This window comes from Thamnophis elegans, chromosome 13 (assembly GCF_009769535.1).
Source record: "Thamnophis elegans isolate rThaEle1 chromosome 13, rThaEle1.pri, whole genome shotgun sequence".
NCBI classification, from domain to species: domain Eukaryota; kingdom Metazoa; phylum Chordata; class Lepidosauria; order Squamata; family Colubridae; genus Thamnophis; species Thamnophis elegans.
Window position 1 is genome coordinate 12,098,375 of NC_045553.1, and position 14,779 is coordinate 12,113,153.

The window sequence follows — 14,779 nt, forward strand, 5'->3', positions numbered from 1 at the left end:
ACAAGACCTCCTATCGTTTCAATCAACTTCTCCCCAACTTAAGAGAAATTAGAGCACTCTTGAAGGCAAATTTAGACATGATACCGAGAATTGCATTACTGTTGCTGGTGGAAAAATGGGATGTAAATGAAACAAAAGAGAAAAAAAAAGTAATATATTGTATATTTGGTAATGGCAGCTAGATTAGTGATGGCTAAATATTGGGGACAAAATTGGGATATTCAAAGAAATGAGTGGTATAATGAAATTTGGAGTATGGCAACGTTGATACATTTAACACTGGAAATTAAATTTAAAAAAGGGACGGCCAAAGCGAACAATTATAATGAAATATGGAGGGATTTTATAAATTCAGTTTTGGTGGAAGGCAAAGGGAATAAACCTACTCAAGAATATATGTTGTTTTGGAGGGGATAAGGGCACAAATGGAATATATTGTATATTCTTTTGTTATTAAAGATGAAGAAATATAAGGAGGGGGGGAGAAAGGGTCTTTGGGGGATGGGGGTGCACTGTAATATTAGTTTTATCTCCCTTTTTTCTTTTTTGTATTTAGATGTATATGTATATTATTTGCATTTAAACAAAAATAAAAATATTAAATTTAAAAAAAACCCTTCTCCCCAACTTTATACCTTAATCTTGTATCCTAAAGAGGCGTGAAGCAGGCATGGGAACCATCTGACGCTCCCTGTCAAGCGACGCGGTGGCTTTGGCAACGCCATCTTTTTGCCCCTGGCAACTGACAAGAAGCTGTCTACACCCTTAATTGGCGTCAGCCAATCTGCCACTTATTGTTTTTCTTTGGGGGGGGGGGAGGCGAAGCCCTGGCAGATGCACCGAAGAAAATGAAAGCGTTCCTCGTTCTGAACATGTCGCTTTTAGAAAGCGCATTGCGCGCCTTTAACGTGATAGCGGTTAAAAATAATCAGGCGGCAACGAAACCCGCAGGACACCGAAAAGTTTTCAAGCATTTCACGAGTTAGGAAGAAAACGCTCACCTGGAATGCCGGACGGTTCTGTACGCCGTGGGAAGCGAATGCTTTGCTTTCGAATGGGATCGCGATTTGGCTTTGGAGGAAGAGGAGGAGGAGTAGTATTTGGAAGGAGGGGTCTGGGACCGTGATCTGGATCGTTTCTTGTGTTTCTTCTTCTTCTTCTCTTTCTCTTCTTCTCTGGGGAGATCTCTGCATTTGCTGGTAGGCCTTTCGGGCACCTTGGCTTCTAGGACTGGTAACGTCCGGATGCCGGTCAACAGAGCGCAGGGGATATTACTGACCGTCTGAAAGGAAGGCAGTGAAGAGTTAGGGTTAGGGGGTTCCTAGGAATCTGGGGTTGCAAGTCACCTAAGGGAAACAGCAATAGCATTTAGACTTATATACCACTTTACAGCCCTCTCTAAGTGGTTTGCAGAGTCAGCCTCTTGCCCCCAACAATCTGGGTCCTCATTTTACTAACCTCGGAAGGATGGAAGGCTGAGCCAACCTTGAGCTGGTCAGGATTGAACTGCTGGCAGTGGGTAGAATTACTGCATTCTAACCATGGAAGAAAAGGGAGGGAGGGAGGGAGGGAGGAAGGAGGGAAGGAAGGAAGGCTGCAACAGTCATAAGTGTGAAAAATAGCAATAGAAATAGAACTTAGACATATACCACTTCGCAATGCTTTTACAGCCCTCCCTAAGCAGTTTACAGAATCAGCCTCCTGCCCCCAACAATCTGGGTCTTCATTTTACCGACCTCGGAAGGATGGAAGACTGAGTCAACATTGACCTGGTGAAAACTGAACTGCGAAATTGCAGGCAGCTCCCAGTTAGCAGAGGTAGCCTGCAGTAGTGCACTCTAACCACTGCGCCACCATGGCTAAATCCTGGAAGACGAACATACATCCTTGATCGATAAATTGCTTTTTGGCAAGCAAGCAATTTAAGTCTGGCCTCTGTAAAAAGAAAATATCCTCCCATCCCTATTTTGAGAATTAGAAGTAATTAGCTACAGGTTATCAGTCTGGTGTTGTTGAGTACTACGTGCTGGAAAATTCTCTTCTTGTTCTACCTTGCTTCTATTTCTTATCATATAGAATCACAGGGCTGGAAGGGATCTTGGAGGTTTTCTAGTCCAACCCCCTGCTCAAGCAGGAGAGCATTCCAGACAATCTCTTCTTAAAGCCTCACAACCTTAATTCAGGAAGAAGCTCAAGTTCAGTTCATGAACTGAAGAAGCTACGTGGATGAAAAGCAAAATGTCTTCAAGCAAAAACAAAGGAAGTCCAGTTGCCTTTTGAAAAAGCACCTTTGGGACAACCATGACCTTGAGGACTGAGAATCTCCATAGATTTCTAACTAACAAGAGATGTCTCCCCCACAAGACATCTTTTTATTTGTAAGCTTCAGGCATAAGGCATTTTTTTGATGAACAGAATTGGAAGGGACCCTGCAGGTCATCTAGTTCAACCCCACCCACCCACCTCGCCCAAGCAGGAGACCCTACACCATTTCTGACAAATGGCAGTCCAGTCTCTTCTTGAAATTTAGAAATGAGCCGTCTTCCACAGAACACATCCTGACTGGATGCAAAGAAACAATCTCTCTCTGATAGACAGCCTGTTTTTGATGAGACACCTTCTGCCACCCAGAAGGGACAGGCTGACTCTCTAATTTCACAAGCGTGGGATAAACATTCAGTAGGCAATTCCTTGGCCACCTAAAAAATTTCATATTCAGAGATGTCTAGACAATTTTTTTCCACGCTGACTGCAAAATTACAGTTTTGGGGAACAGCTTTGGATGGGCAAAATGCATAAAACTCCTGGGCAGGTTAAAATGCAATTACGATTTTGTTGGAAAGGACAGCGTGGGGGAGGTTGAAGAGGAAAAGCAGCATTTGTTTAAAAAAGTCTTTCCTAACTTTTATGGAAAGCAATATAGACTGAGAATATATCCCTGAAAAGGAACATAAAGCTGAATCACCGACTCACCCAAGTAATCAGTATTTCTTACTGACTTCAGTCCGTAAATGTAAATTTATGGATTTAATTTAAATTTAATTACTCGAGTCCGTAATTTGAATATTCGTTATTTAAATTTCTGGCCGAAGCTTTCCAGGATTTTAAAGAAATCTTTCCTGGCGTTATCTGGAAATGCCTAGCAGAGAAGATGGAACTATTATTAACGTATAATCCTTTCGGTCCATCTGCAGGCAGAAGATTCTTTGATGTTTGGTGAAGCTAGGAAATACTATTTCACATCAGATCTAACTGCATCTATCTTGCTTTGGATCCAAACCTCCCTATATTTTTAGCCAAGGTCAGGCAGATGGCTAAATTAATGAAAAGAAAGACTAGGGGTAACAAGATAGCAGTCTTCCAATATCTGAGGGGCTGCCACAGAGAAGAGGGAGTCAACCTATTTTCCAAAGCACCTGAAGGCAGGACAAGAAGCAGCTTATGGAAACTAATCAAGGAGAGAAACAACTTAGAACTAAGGAGAAATTTCCTGGCAATTAATCAATGGAACAGTTTGAATCCAGATGTTGTGAATGCTCAAACACTGGAAGCTTTTAAGAGGTTGGGTAACCATTTGTCTGAAGTGCTGTAGAGTTTCCTGCCTAGGCAGGAGAGACCTCCAAGGTCCCTTCCAACTCTGTTATTCTGTTCTGTTCTATTCTATTCTAAAGAAGAGAAGAACAACAAAGATGATTAGGGGACTGGAGGCTAAAACATACGAAAAGCAGTTGCAGGAACTGGGCATGGCTAGTCTAGTGAAGAGAAGGACTAGGGGTGACATGATACAGTATTCCAGTATTTGAGGGGCTGCCACAAAGAAGAGGGGGATCAAGCAATTCTCCAAAGCACCTGAGGGCAGGACAAGAAGGAATGGATGGAAACTATTCAAGGAAAGAAGCAACCTAGAACTAAGGAAAAATTTCCTGACAATGAGAACAATTAATCAGTGGAACAGTTTGAATCCAGATGTTGTGAATGCTCCAACACTAGAAGTTTTTAAGAAGAGATTGAGAAACCATCTGTCTGAAATGGTGTAGGGTTTCCTGCCTGAGCAGGAGGCTGGTCTAGAAGACCTCCAGGGTCCCTCCCAACTCTGTTATTCTGTTCTGTAACGAAGTTCCTGAAGCTAAACAACTGAACCGAAGACCACTGCTTAAGTTTGTACAGCATGCTTAATCTGAATAGTTAAATTACCACTTTTTCTTGATGCATTCAGGACACGGAATCTCAAACTCAACAGAAATAAATGGGTTTGCATAACAAGCTCAAACATAAACATCCAAAACCAAACCACAACCAAGGCTAAAATTCACATTTGTGTGAGTGCAGCAACTCCATTTCCAACTGAGCTGGATAAGAGGACTGTGTGAGCACAACTGGTTGGCACCCAATCACCCTTGGCAACTGGCGACTGGTAGTCCTCGACTTATGACTATTTCTTTAACAACCAAAGTTATGGCACTGAAACTTACGTAACTTACAACAACTCCTTGCACTTATGATTATCCCAGAATCCCCAGTCATGAAATCTAAATGTTAGGATTCAAAATTGACCAAAATCCAGATGCTTGGCAACTGGCTCATATTTATGACCGTTGCAGCATCCCGGGGTCTCGTGATCCCCTTTTGCGACTTTCGGATGAGCAAAAGTCAATGGGGAAGCCAGATTCACTTAACAGCCGTGTGACTAACTTTAATGGCTGTGGTGATCCGCTTAACAACGGTGGCAAGAAAGGCGGCATAAGATAGAGCAAGACACACCTAACAAATGTCTCTCTTAGCAACAGAAATGTCGGGCTCAATTGAGGCCATACGTCAAGGACCTTATTTGAGTTGGCTGCATTTTCGGTTTGTGCTTTTCAATGCTGCATTTAAAGCTCCAATCCAGGGAAAGGCACCTCTTTAAGGTAACAAGGAACGCGGTGGCTCAGTGGCTAAGACGCTGAGCTTGTCGATCAGAAAGGTCGGCAGTTCGAATCCCTAGCGCCACATAATGGAGTGAGCGCCCGTGATTTGTCCCAGCTTCTGCCAACCTAGCAGTTCGAAAGCACATAAAAAATGCAAGTAGAAAAATAGTTCGAAAGGTGGGAAGGGAACAGCGTTCTGTGCGCCTTCGGCGTTTAGTCATGCCGGCTACATGACCACGGAGATGTCTTTGGACAGAGCTGGCTCTTCGGCTTTGAAACAGAGATGACCACCGCCCCCTAGAGTTAGGAACGACTAGCACATGTGTGCGAGGGAACCTTTACCTTAAGGTAACTTCTCTGGGTCTGGAAATTCCTACCACTACTGACAGCAGGACGTCTGAGCCAGCATCCAATTTCTAGTTCTTTAACTGTGAGCTGGAAAGACTTCATCATTAGGCTGAAATCCCACCATCACCACACCTTCAGCCCTGCACGACCTCTGACCGGATGGATCAATAAGAGACGGTCTTCCTTGATGCTGGAAGTGCGGAGGGTAATTGTTGGATCCATCAAACGCTTCTAATTTTAGCTGCCTTTGCAGGGTTTATTTTAGAAGATCAGCATGTTCGTGAAAAATTTAAAAGCGCCTCTTTTGGGGGAAAAAAGAAAGAAAGAAGGGCCTACATGATGAAGGCACCTATGTTCACGGCAATGCGCTCAGGTAGGATGCTCACATGACCTGGTAACCTTGGTTTGATTCTGATTTGTTTTCGGGCTGTGATGCAAAGCCACCCTGTTGGGTTCGCTTGATGCTTTACACTTCGAACATCCTAGAGCCAGTCCCAAAGGTGCTTTTTTTCAGGTGGCAACTGGACTTTCTTGTTTTTCTTTGAAGATGTTTCGCTTCTCATCCCAGAAGCTTCTCCAGCTCTGACAGGATAGTGGGGAATGGAAGGGTTTATACTCCTTGCAGACAGATGGGCATTTGCATCCTTTTAGAGGGTTGTTGAGGCCACTTGGAGGTTTATCTCGGTCTTCGGGGTCACCTGAGTGGTGCAAATGGTTCCTGCAGTCTGCAATCTTTCCTCTGGAAATCCATTCCAGTGAGGTAACCCTGAGGACCTGGATGACTGATGACTCTACAGATAAACCTCCAAGCAACCTCAAAGGCCTTCTAAACGGGTGCAAATGACCAGCTGTCTGCAAGGAGCGTAAATCCTTCCATTCCCCACCATCCACTCACAGCTGAAGAAGTTTCTTGGGTGAGAAGCGAAACGTCTTCAAAGAAAACCCCAAAAGTCCAGTTGCCTCTTGGGGAAAAAAGCACCTTTGGGACAACCATGACCTGGAGGACTGAGACTCTCTACCATATTGAGGACGTTGTGTGAGAATCTCTACCATATTGAGGATGTTTGTTTGTTTCCTTTGGTGCTATTCTAGATTCCTGCCTGAGCAGAGGTTTGGAGTAGAAGACCTCCAAGGTCCCTTCCAACCCCATTTTTCTATGTTCTATAATTATCTGCTGCCTGGACAAATCCTTGTGTTTTTGGTTCCTTTACCGTATCAAGAAAAAAATTCCTCTTCCCGAAAAGGAAGAAGAAATGAGCATGACAGTGGTCAGCCCAGAAGAGGTATTGAAAATGCGAAAGGATAGAAGTCTGCACAATTTCGAAGCACGGATGAAGCGAGTCCTTTCAATGCATGAAAAGAACCAAAGGAGGGGAGGGGGGGGCGAGGAGGGGGAAAATGACCTTTTTTTCTTGAACAGCATTTTCTGAAGTTTCACAGCAGACTCTTGAGAAAGCTTTGCTTAGGATTAAAAAAAAGAAAAGAAAATCAAAGCGGGTCCCCAGTGCTGAGACATCTGTCAAGGGAGCCGAAAAGAGCTCTAATTAAAACGCCAAAACGTTTGCTGAAGTGTAGAAGACAGAAATGCACAAGAGACACAGTCAGGGCAAAGAGAGGATAAGATGTGATTTTTTGGGGGACGGGGCAGGGAGAGAATGATGGGAGATGGAAGGAAAGTTTATGTCCAACATTTGCAGAAATAAGTCACAGGGGCTCGAAACTGTCTGGTTATAAAACCAGTGTCAAAAATGTGCTTGTAAAGCACACTCCCTCCCAACCCCCGATTTTGAGAACGCACAATTTTTTTGTTGTTCTGGCAAAGAGCTTCTTGATTTGATCGTCAGAGAAAGGTCCCATTTTTAATATTGCCAGGCAATGCCCTGGACTAATCGAAACACTAATACTATTACTAAATTTGGCAATCGTAATCTGACTGACTACATACACCTATGTAATGGATATAAAATATAATCGTTGTAAGATCTGATTACTATATGGAAACGTTTATGCCAGAAATGTTGCACTGTGTCCAATGTTTTTAATGTTTATCTAATAAAAAACTTTTTAAAAATAAAAAAAAAAGAAATACGAATACTATTACTGAATTTGCAGAATATACACCAGTGGTGGGACTAATCTCTAGGGGGGATGAGTCTGCCTATCGAGATGAGGTGGACCGCTTGATTTCGTGGTGTGGAGACAATAACTTGGTCCTTAACACCAACAAGACCAAAGAGCTCATAGTGGACTACAGAAGGAATAGATCAGATATCCAGCCCTTGCTTATCAACGGAAACTGAGTGGAGCAAATGGCCAGTTTTAAGTTTCTGGGTGTCGTCATAAAAGAGGAGCTGACCTGAGGCATCTCACATTGCAGCCCTGGTCAAAAGGGCCCAGCAGAGATTATACGACCTGAGACTTCTCAGGAAACAACAACTGAATGAAAAACCGCTGGTGACCTTCTACCGCTGCACCATAAAGAGTATTTTAACTTACTGCACCTGTGTCTGGTTTGCCAATTGCACAGGGGCAGATAGGACAGCGCTCCAGAGGGTCAACATCCTTGGACCATGGGTTGCCCTCTCCCCTCTTTGGAAGAGCTTTATAGCTCCCGCTGCCTTAAGGAAGTCCAAAACATCCTTAAAGATCCATCTCATCCTGGGCACTCTTTTTTTCTGAACTATTACCATCTGGCAGCCGGTACAGGGCAATAAAGACAAGGCCCAATAGGCTGAAAAACAACTTCTACCCCAGGGCAGTAGCTATATTAAATTCTACTGCAGAGTGCAATATTAATGAAAATATCAAAGTTTTCAATTTCAATTATACAGCATGCGAAGGATGTGTTCTTGTGTTTTTATTTTTATAGTTATAATGTGCACTGAAGATGGCATTTAATTTCGCCGTACGGTGTGCAATGACAATAAAGTAAACTAAACTAAACTGAAAGGAGTAGGATTTGAGGAGTGGATTACTCTGAGCAATTAGAAGAATTAATGGGAGCGAATGCTGGTTGCTCAGGGTTGAACTGTGGGGTCCTCAGTGCTCTCAGAGCTTGGTGGTTTTTTTTGCAGATGTTTCATGACCCTACTAGATAACATCATCAGTGCTAGAAGGGAGTGCGTTTTGCAGAGATGGAGGGAGGGGGGAGGAGAAGGACTGTAGGATTGTTGGCACTACCTGAACTTGTTTTCTTGCAGACATTTCAAGACCATATTAGATAACATCATCAGTGCTAAAAGGGAGCGGGGTTTACTCTCTGTTTATATACAACTGTTTGCCCTCTCAGTGTTGGAGGGAGAACTCTTGAGTAGAACATTGTTTAATGTTAGCTTGCTTGGCAGTTTCTCGACTGGGCTTGGCAGTTGGCAGTTTCTCGACTGGGCTGCCCAGGGAAAAGCCACTTGTATATAAAAAACGGCCAAACACTGACAGGTTTCTAGACTAAGATAAACAAACGTAACTTAAATTTATTTGGGGCAGGGGAAAAAAAAGGTTGATAAGAGTAATAAAAAAAAAACCACCCTGCAGCCATCGCAAAATAAATAAATAAATAAAAACAAAGCCGTCGGAACGTGTTTGGGAAATAAAAGGCGTTTCAGGCGAGGAGTCCTTAAAATGTCAAAAAGCTGAAGCACAGAAATGTTTTTATCAGCCGTGTCGAGGGAATCAATACTTTGTTTGAAGGCAAGGCGGAACTCAGCAGCACCATTCAAGCGCAAACAATGTCGCTTTCCTTCAAGAAGCATTTTAATCGCTTCAAAATCTGATAAGGCATGTTTTCCTCTCCTTGTCCCCCCCCCCCCCAAAATAGATCGGTGATGGGCGTTTCTTGAGCACCCTTTGATGTGCCAAGTCTGGGGGGAAAAAAGCCGGGGCAGAGCAGGGAGAAAAGATGGTCATCTGGACAAGGGAGAACGGAGTTGTTCTGACCTAGGCTTCTCCAGCAGCACGAAGCTGAGTCCTTGTCCTGATAAACCCCTTTTATTCAACTGACAGGGAATTCCTCTCCAGCAAAGTCCCGGCCCACAGTCTTTCAAGATATTTAAACAATTAACAACCTTTATCAGGCTTGGAGTGTGGCCAGGCTGATATCTTTCAGACACTGCAATTCTTGGCAAGAATGCAGGAAGGAACTAATTGTCTCCTGCAAACTCCACTCCCCTTTGGCTCCTCTTTTATTTCCTCTGGGAGGGGCCATTCATTGTCCACCTGTGGCCTTATTCCCAAGTCAACCCGTTCTTTAGCTGTTTCCTTTGTCTGGCAGCTCTGCACATGCGCACACTGGGAACAGGCTCCAGCTGTTCCTCTGCCTCACTGCTGTCTAGCTCTGTAGCCACCTGATCACTGCCAGACGGCCCTGGCCCTCTCTCTGTCTCCAATGCAGAGCCCTCATCAGAGCCTTCCCCAGACTCCAGGACTGGCCCATCTTCCTCCCCAACCTCCTCACTCTCCAACTATACTGTCAGCTCTGCTGGCTGGTCAAAACAGGAGTCTGAGTCTCTTTAGGTAGTCCTCGACTTACGACTGTGACTGAACCCGCAATTTCATTTGCTGAGTCAATTCTGGGAGTTGAAGTCCGCCAGGCTTAAAGTTGCCAAGGCTGGAGACCCCTGCTTTAAACTAACTTTAATAGGGTCCAGCATCCTGGCCTCTTTTCCACTCCTACATTTTAAAGATTTTAATTCAATTCTCAGGTGCTGTTTTTGTATTTTAACATTTTACTGGACACGGCTAAGGATTCTTCTCTGATGGAAATGGCCGGTTCAAAAATGTAAACAAATATCAATGCACGCTCAGGGAATGAATCGTGTCAAACACACACACACACACACACACAAACACATGTTTAAAAGTGATGATGGACACAAACGTACAAAGCACAAACATTACAAAGGGGAACGCGGGCCAAGCCGAAGATGCTTCAAAAGATATCGTCAAGAAAAATATATGTATATTTTCTCCCTTGAGGAAAGAGGATCTGCCTCTAGCTGTCAGTCAAGATTTAGCCACAAAGATAAATGGAAAGTTATCTCAGGAAGGATAATGAAAAGCATAAACAACGAATGGGATGAAATAAAAGCAAGGGGCGATTAGCTGGCCCATTCTGCAACCTGGAGCCCTCGGAGTTAATGCTTGCTAAAAGGAATTTGAGCCGCTCTTTTGAGCGTTTTATGTAATCAATTCTCTCCCTGTGAATGTCAATTATCCCTGGTTTATGAAGGAATGCAGGCATCCTTCCAACTTCTATTAGGTGCAGAAACCATTTGCCGGGGGTCGAGGTATTGACCACCTTGGTTGATATACAGCAAATGGAAACTGCAAAGTTAAACCCTGGGATGCAAAGCTGGATAAGTGCTTACTAACATTTATAAACCTGTAGCAAATCAGGGTTACGGTGACAGCCCAATTACCATATTAGAAAGCGCAGAGGAAGAAGGTGGACAGGTATGGAATCTGAAAGTTTCAAAGGCTATAAACTTCAAGAAAAGCCACACTTTGTAATGTCAGAGACTGTTCTGACCTCGGCTTCCTCAAAAAACACAAGGCAGAGTCCTGGTCCCCTTTTATTAAACGAATGTGAATTCCTCTCATTCACATTCAGCCAAGGGCTGGCAAACAGTCCTTCAAAGAAATATTTATGACCACAGACCTTATCTATCTTGGAAAGCTGTCATGTAAATGTTTTTCAAATGAGGTGCTGTGCAAGGAAAGGCTGGGCACAGAGTCTCTGAGATTCACGGACAGATCTTTACACTCCTAAAACGACTGACCGAATTGTTTCCTGCAAAAGCCCCCTCCCCTTTTGCTCCTCTTTTATTTCCTATGGGAGGGGACAATCACCTTCCACCTGTTGCTTTACTCCCAAGTCAGCCCTGATTTCTGAGTTGTTCTTTTCTTCCGGCAGCTCTGAGCATGCGCACACTAGGAACAGGCTCCAGCTGTTCCTCTGCCTCACTGCTGCCTAGCTCTGTAGGCACCTGATCACTGGCAGACAGCCTTGGCTTCGTCTCTGCCTCTGACGCCCTCCTCTGAGATTTCCCCAGTCTCCAGGATTGGCCCATGTTCCTCTCCAATCTCATTACTGTCCGTTTCTGCTGCCAGCTCTGCTGACCATGGGCGGCTACAAAAGAGCCTGTTTCAAAACCTTGATTGGAGAGGAGGGATCCCTTCCCGCCATATGGCCATTTTGCAAAATAGGTAAAGTGTTTTGAAATGAGTCCCGCATAACGAATTGAAACCATCATCATGAGGTGAGGGATAACAAGGGGATGATAAAAGAATATAAAGCCAACCGTTTCGGAGAATCTTTTGCGTATTTTCAAAAAAGAAAAAAAAGAAAGCCCCAGCACGATGGCAGTTTGTGATGTGGATTTCTGCACGTTAACTAGGTCTGCACAACATCTGGGGTTGGACTAGAAGACTGCTGAGGTCCCTTCCAGCCCTATGATTCCATGAATGTCTGTATCATTGCATGGTTCACACAACACGCTAGGCCCACCTGGTTTTTTTTTTAGAGATTTTATTAATATTTGTAGGCCGCCCTTTTCCCTGAGGGGACTCAGGGCGGCTCACATAAAATCGGGGAAGGGGAGATACAGACATTAAGATAAGACATATAATAAAATAATAAACAACATACATTCATCATTCGGGAGGGGAACTATCCTTGTCCCCAGGCCTGACGGGCGAGCCAGTTCTTCAAGGCTGTGCGGAAGGCCTGGACGGTGGCGAGGGTGCGAATCTCTACGGGGAGCTCGTTCCAAAGGGTCGGGGCTACTACTGAGAAGTAAACTTGCAAGATTTATTTCTCTTGGTACATGCATATTTATTTATTTATTTTGTCATGTTTATGTTTATAGTAGAGGTAGAGAACCTTTGAGAGCTATATGCATCGTAATTTCATTTAATGTATGCTGATTAGTGTACATTCAAAGTGACAATTAACTATTCTATCTATTCTGTTCTATTTTGTTCTATTCTTATTTCTACTCTACTCTATTATTTCCATTCCATTCTGTTCTGTTCCATTCTTATTTCTACTCTATTCTTATTTCTATTCTATTCTGTTCTGTTATTTCTGTTCTGTTCTATTCTAATTTCTACTTTTACTCTACTTTCTATTCTATTCTCAAAATAAAAACTCCATAATATATTTCATTTATGTGAATGTTGTCCCTTGAGCTATTCCCAAGCTACTATACATGACTGATGAACATTTTTTTTACAAACGTATTCCAAACCTATTATTTTTAGGTTTTAAGGTGTCTAGAAAATATTCAGGGAAGAGAAATCCATCATCAAAATACGAGGTTCTTCAGCCTCTTTAAGGCAACCTCCCTTATCTTGTTCTCCTTCTTCCCTGCCTCTTCTCATCAGAAGCTGTTATGTGGAGCAGACACCTACACAAGATTGTCTCATCTCCCAAGAGCTTGAAGACGAGCGAGCGAGCGAGTCCAGGTCCACCTATCTTAGGACATGACGAGGTTTCAAAGATTCCAACTTTCAAAGATTCCAATCTGATGCCATGCAGCTCACACGTCTTGCTCTACTTGAAATGTCCTTCTAAATAGCAACCGCTACCAATACTACCTATTGGCACCTCCCCCTCCCAAAAGAGGGTGAAAATGTGGGTGCATGTTATAGACCGAATGTAGCCCCACCCACCCACCGTCCCCCACCCTTTGGCCTCTGCCTCCCAGCAATTTACCTCCTTGCAGCAAACGGGAAAAATGGGGCTTGCAGAGGCTGCAATAGGCTATAGAAATCCTGCAGCTGATGATCGGGAGGCCCATGCTGAAATTGAAACCGAAAGTTGCTGTTTGCTGCATGAGGCAAACTGCTGGGAGGCAGATTTTTTTTTCTTGTGCTAATCAGGCTGTTTGCTGCCAGAATGTAAGTCAATAACTATAAATGCCTATAGAATGTTCAAATTATTAGACTTATTTTTTAAAGACTGCTTTATTATTGTTCCAGACAGCTTAACAAAATGAAGAAGCTTTTTAAAATAAATGCTTGATCTGAAGAGGCCCGGTGCTATTGTATCTTCTTTTAAATAGCATAGAATAACTATACTTCCAGAAAGTACATCAATTTTAACAGCATCTGTACAAGTACAGTCTGAAATGTAACACCACAAACAGTGTATATTGTCTGTCCTATTTGCTGTTTGCTGCAAGGAGGCAAATTGCTGGGAGGCAGAGGCAGATTTTTTCCCCTTGTTTCCTTCCCCAAAAGCTAGGTGCGTCTTATACTTTGGAGCATCTTATACTCTGAAAAATACGGTATTTTGCCATCTTTGCCAAAGAAGTGTGTCTTCTCCAGTTTCAGATCCAGATCCAACTCCAAAAAGAAGGCGAGTTAGGACTCTACACTGTCATAAATTCATCTAAATTGCCAACAAGGTGCATGCTCTAATTCTCAACGACATCAGACGCACCACGCGTCATCTGGACAACCAACCGTAACAAAATAATCAAACTTGAAGATTGCTCCACTGGAAGAACAAGCTCTCAAAATACTTTTCAAATGAAGCGAAGGAAGGGCGGGATGGGTGATAATTGACAGGGACCCTTGAAATTTGTTAGTGGGCTAATAATATACAATTGAATATGTCATTCACACCAACCGCCTTAAATTACAAGAATTGTTCCTTGGGAGCAATTAAAGATATTCATTGTCTCTTGAAATCTGCATTTCCATGTGCTTGTTAATAACAGCAAAGAGGGCTATTAAAAACACAAAAGCTATTAGAGGAGATTTAAAACAAAGAAGCCTCATTTACATACAATTCCAGTTATTTTTAGCAGAAGCATTGTATTTTTTCCCCCTTGAAGCCTCCAATTCATGGAGAGTGTAGGAATCTCTCCCAAAAACCACCTGAAGGAACTTCATTCGTAGCTCGGAAGCTATCTCTGGATTGATAATTCACAAACCATCCACGGACTCACAGAATTAAGCTAAGAATTTTAATCTTTTTGGGGTTTAAGCACTTTACTCAAAAATACCTAAGGCACATTGTCTGTCTAGATAAAAAAAGCAAACTTATACACTCAGATGCTCTCGCTGCTATTCTGCGTACACAAAGTCTTAAGTTTAAGTCACTGGCCTCTGATTTATACTTCAATCCTTAAGCTGATGTACTTTCACGAGCTTACAAAGTACGTGATGGAAATTTTAATTGAATCGGATTTTCCATCCCAGGAAGGGGAAAAAAAAACCTCTAGGTTTTAAGATATAGCTCTGTCTTCATTACTGGGAAACAGACGCTTGTAATATAGATCCTCCCAGCAGCCGTCACATTCTTGCTAAGATAATGTTTATTCTCCCCTGGTGATGGAGAATTTACGATCCTTCTACTGAGTTTGCTCAAGATGTCATTACCCAAAGATGTGTTGGAAGTTTTACACCACAAAAAAGACCTCTGCACCAAGAGCAGAACAACGGCCCCAAACATGAAAGAACAAGTAGAGGGGGAAAAAAAATCTAATAAAATCAGAAAAAGAGAAAGAACAAGATAATAA

General features: G+C 43.0%; 1 protein-coding gene across 5 annotated transcripts in view; it reads right to left on the bottom strand.

Annotated features, from left to right (window-relative positions):
* Positions 1 to 14,779, bottom strand: part of SFSWAP (splicing factor SWAP) — a 108,971-nt gene that overhangs the window by 21,838 nt on the left and 72,354 nt on the right. For all 5 annotated transcript variants that reach the window (XM_032228793.1, XM_032228792.1, XM_032228797.1 and 2 more), the window contains one exon: positions 1,002 to 1,282. In XM_032228793.1, the coding sequence (XP_032084684.1) occupies positions 1,002 to 1,282 (281 nt within the window). The remainder of the gene's footprint in view (positions 1 to 1,001; positions 1,283 to 14,779) is intronic.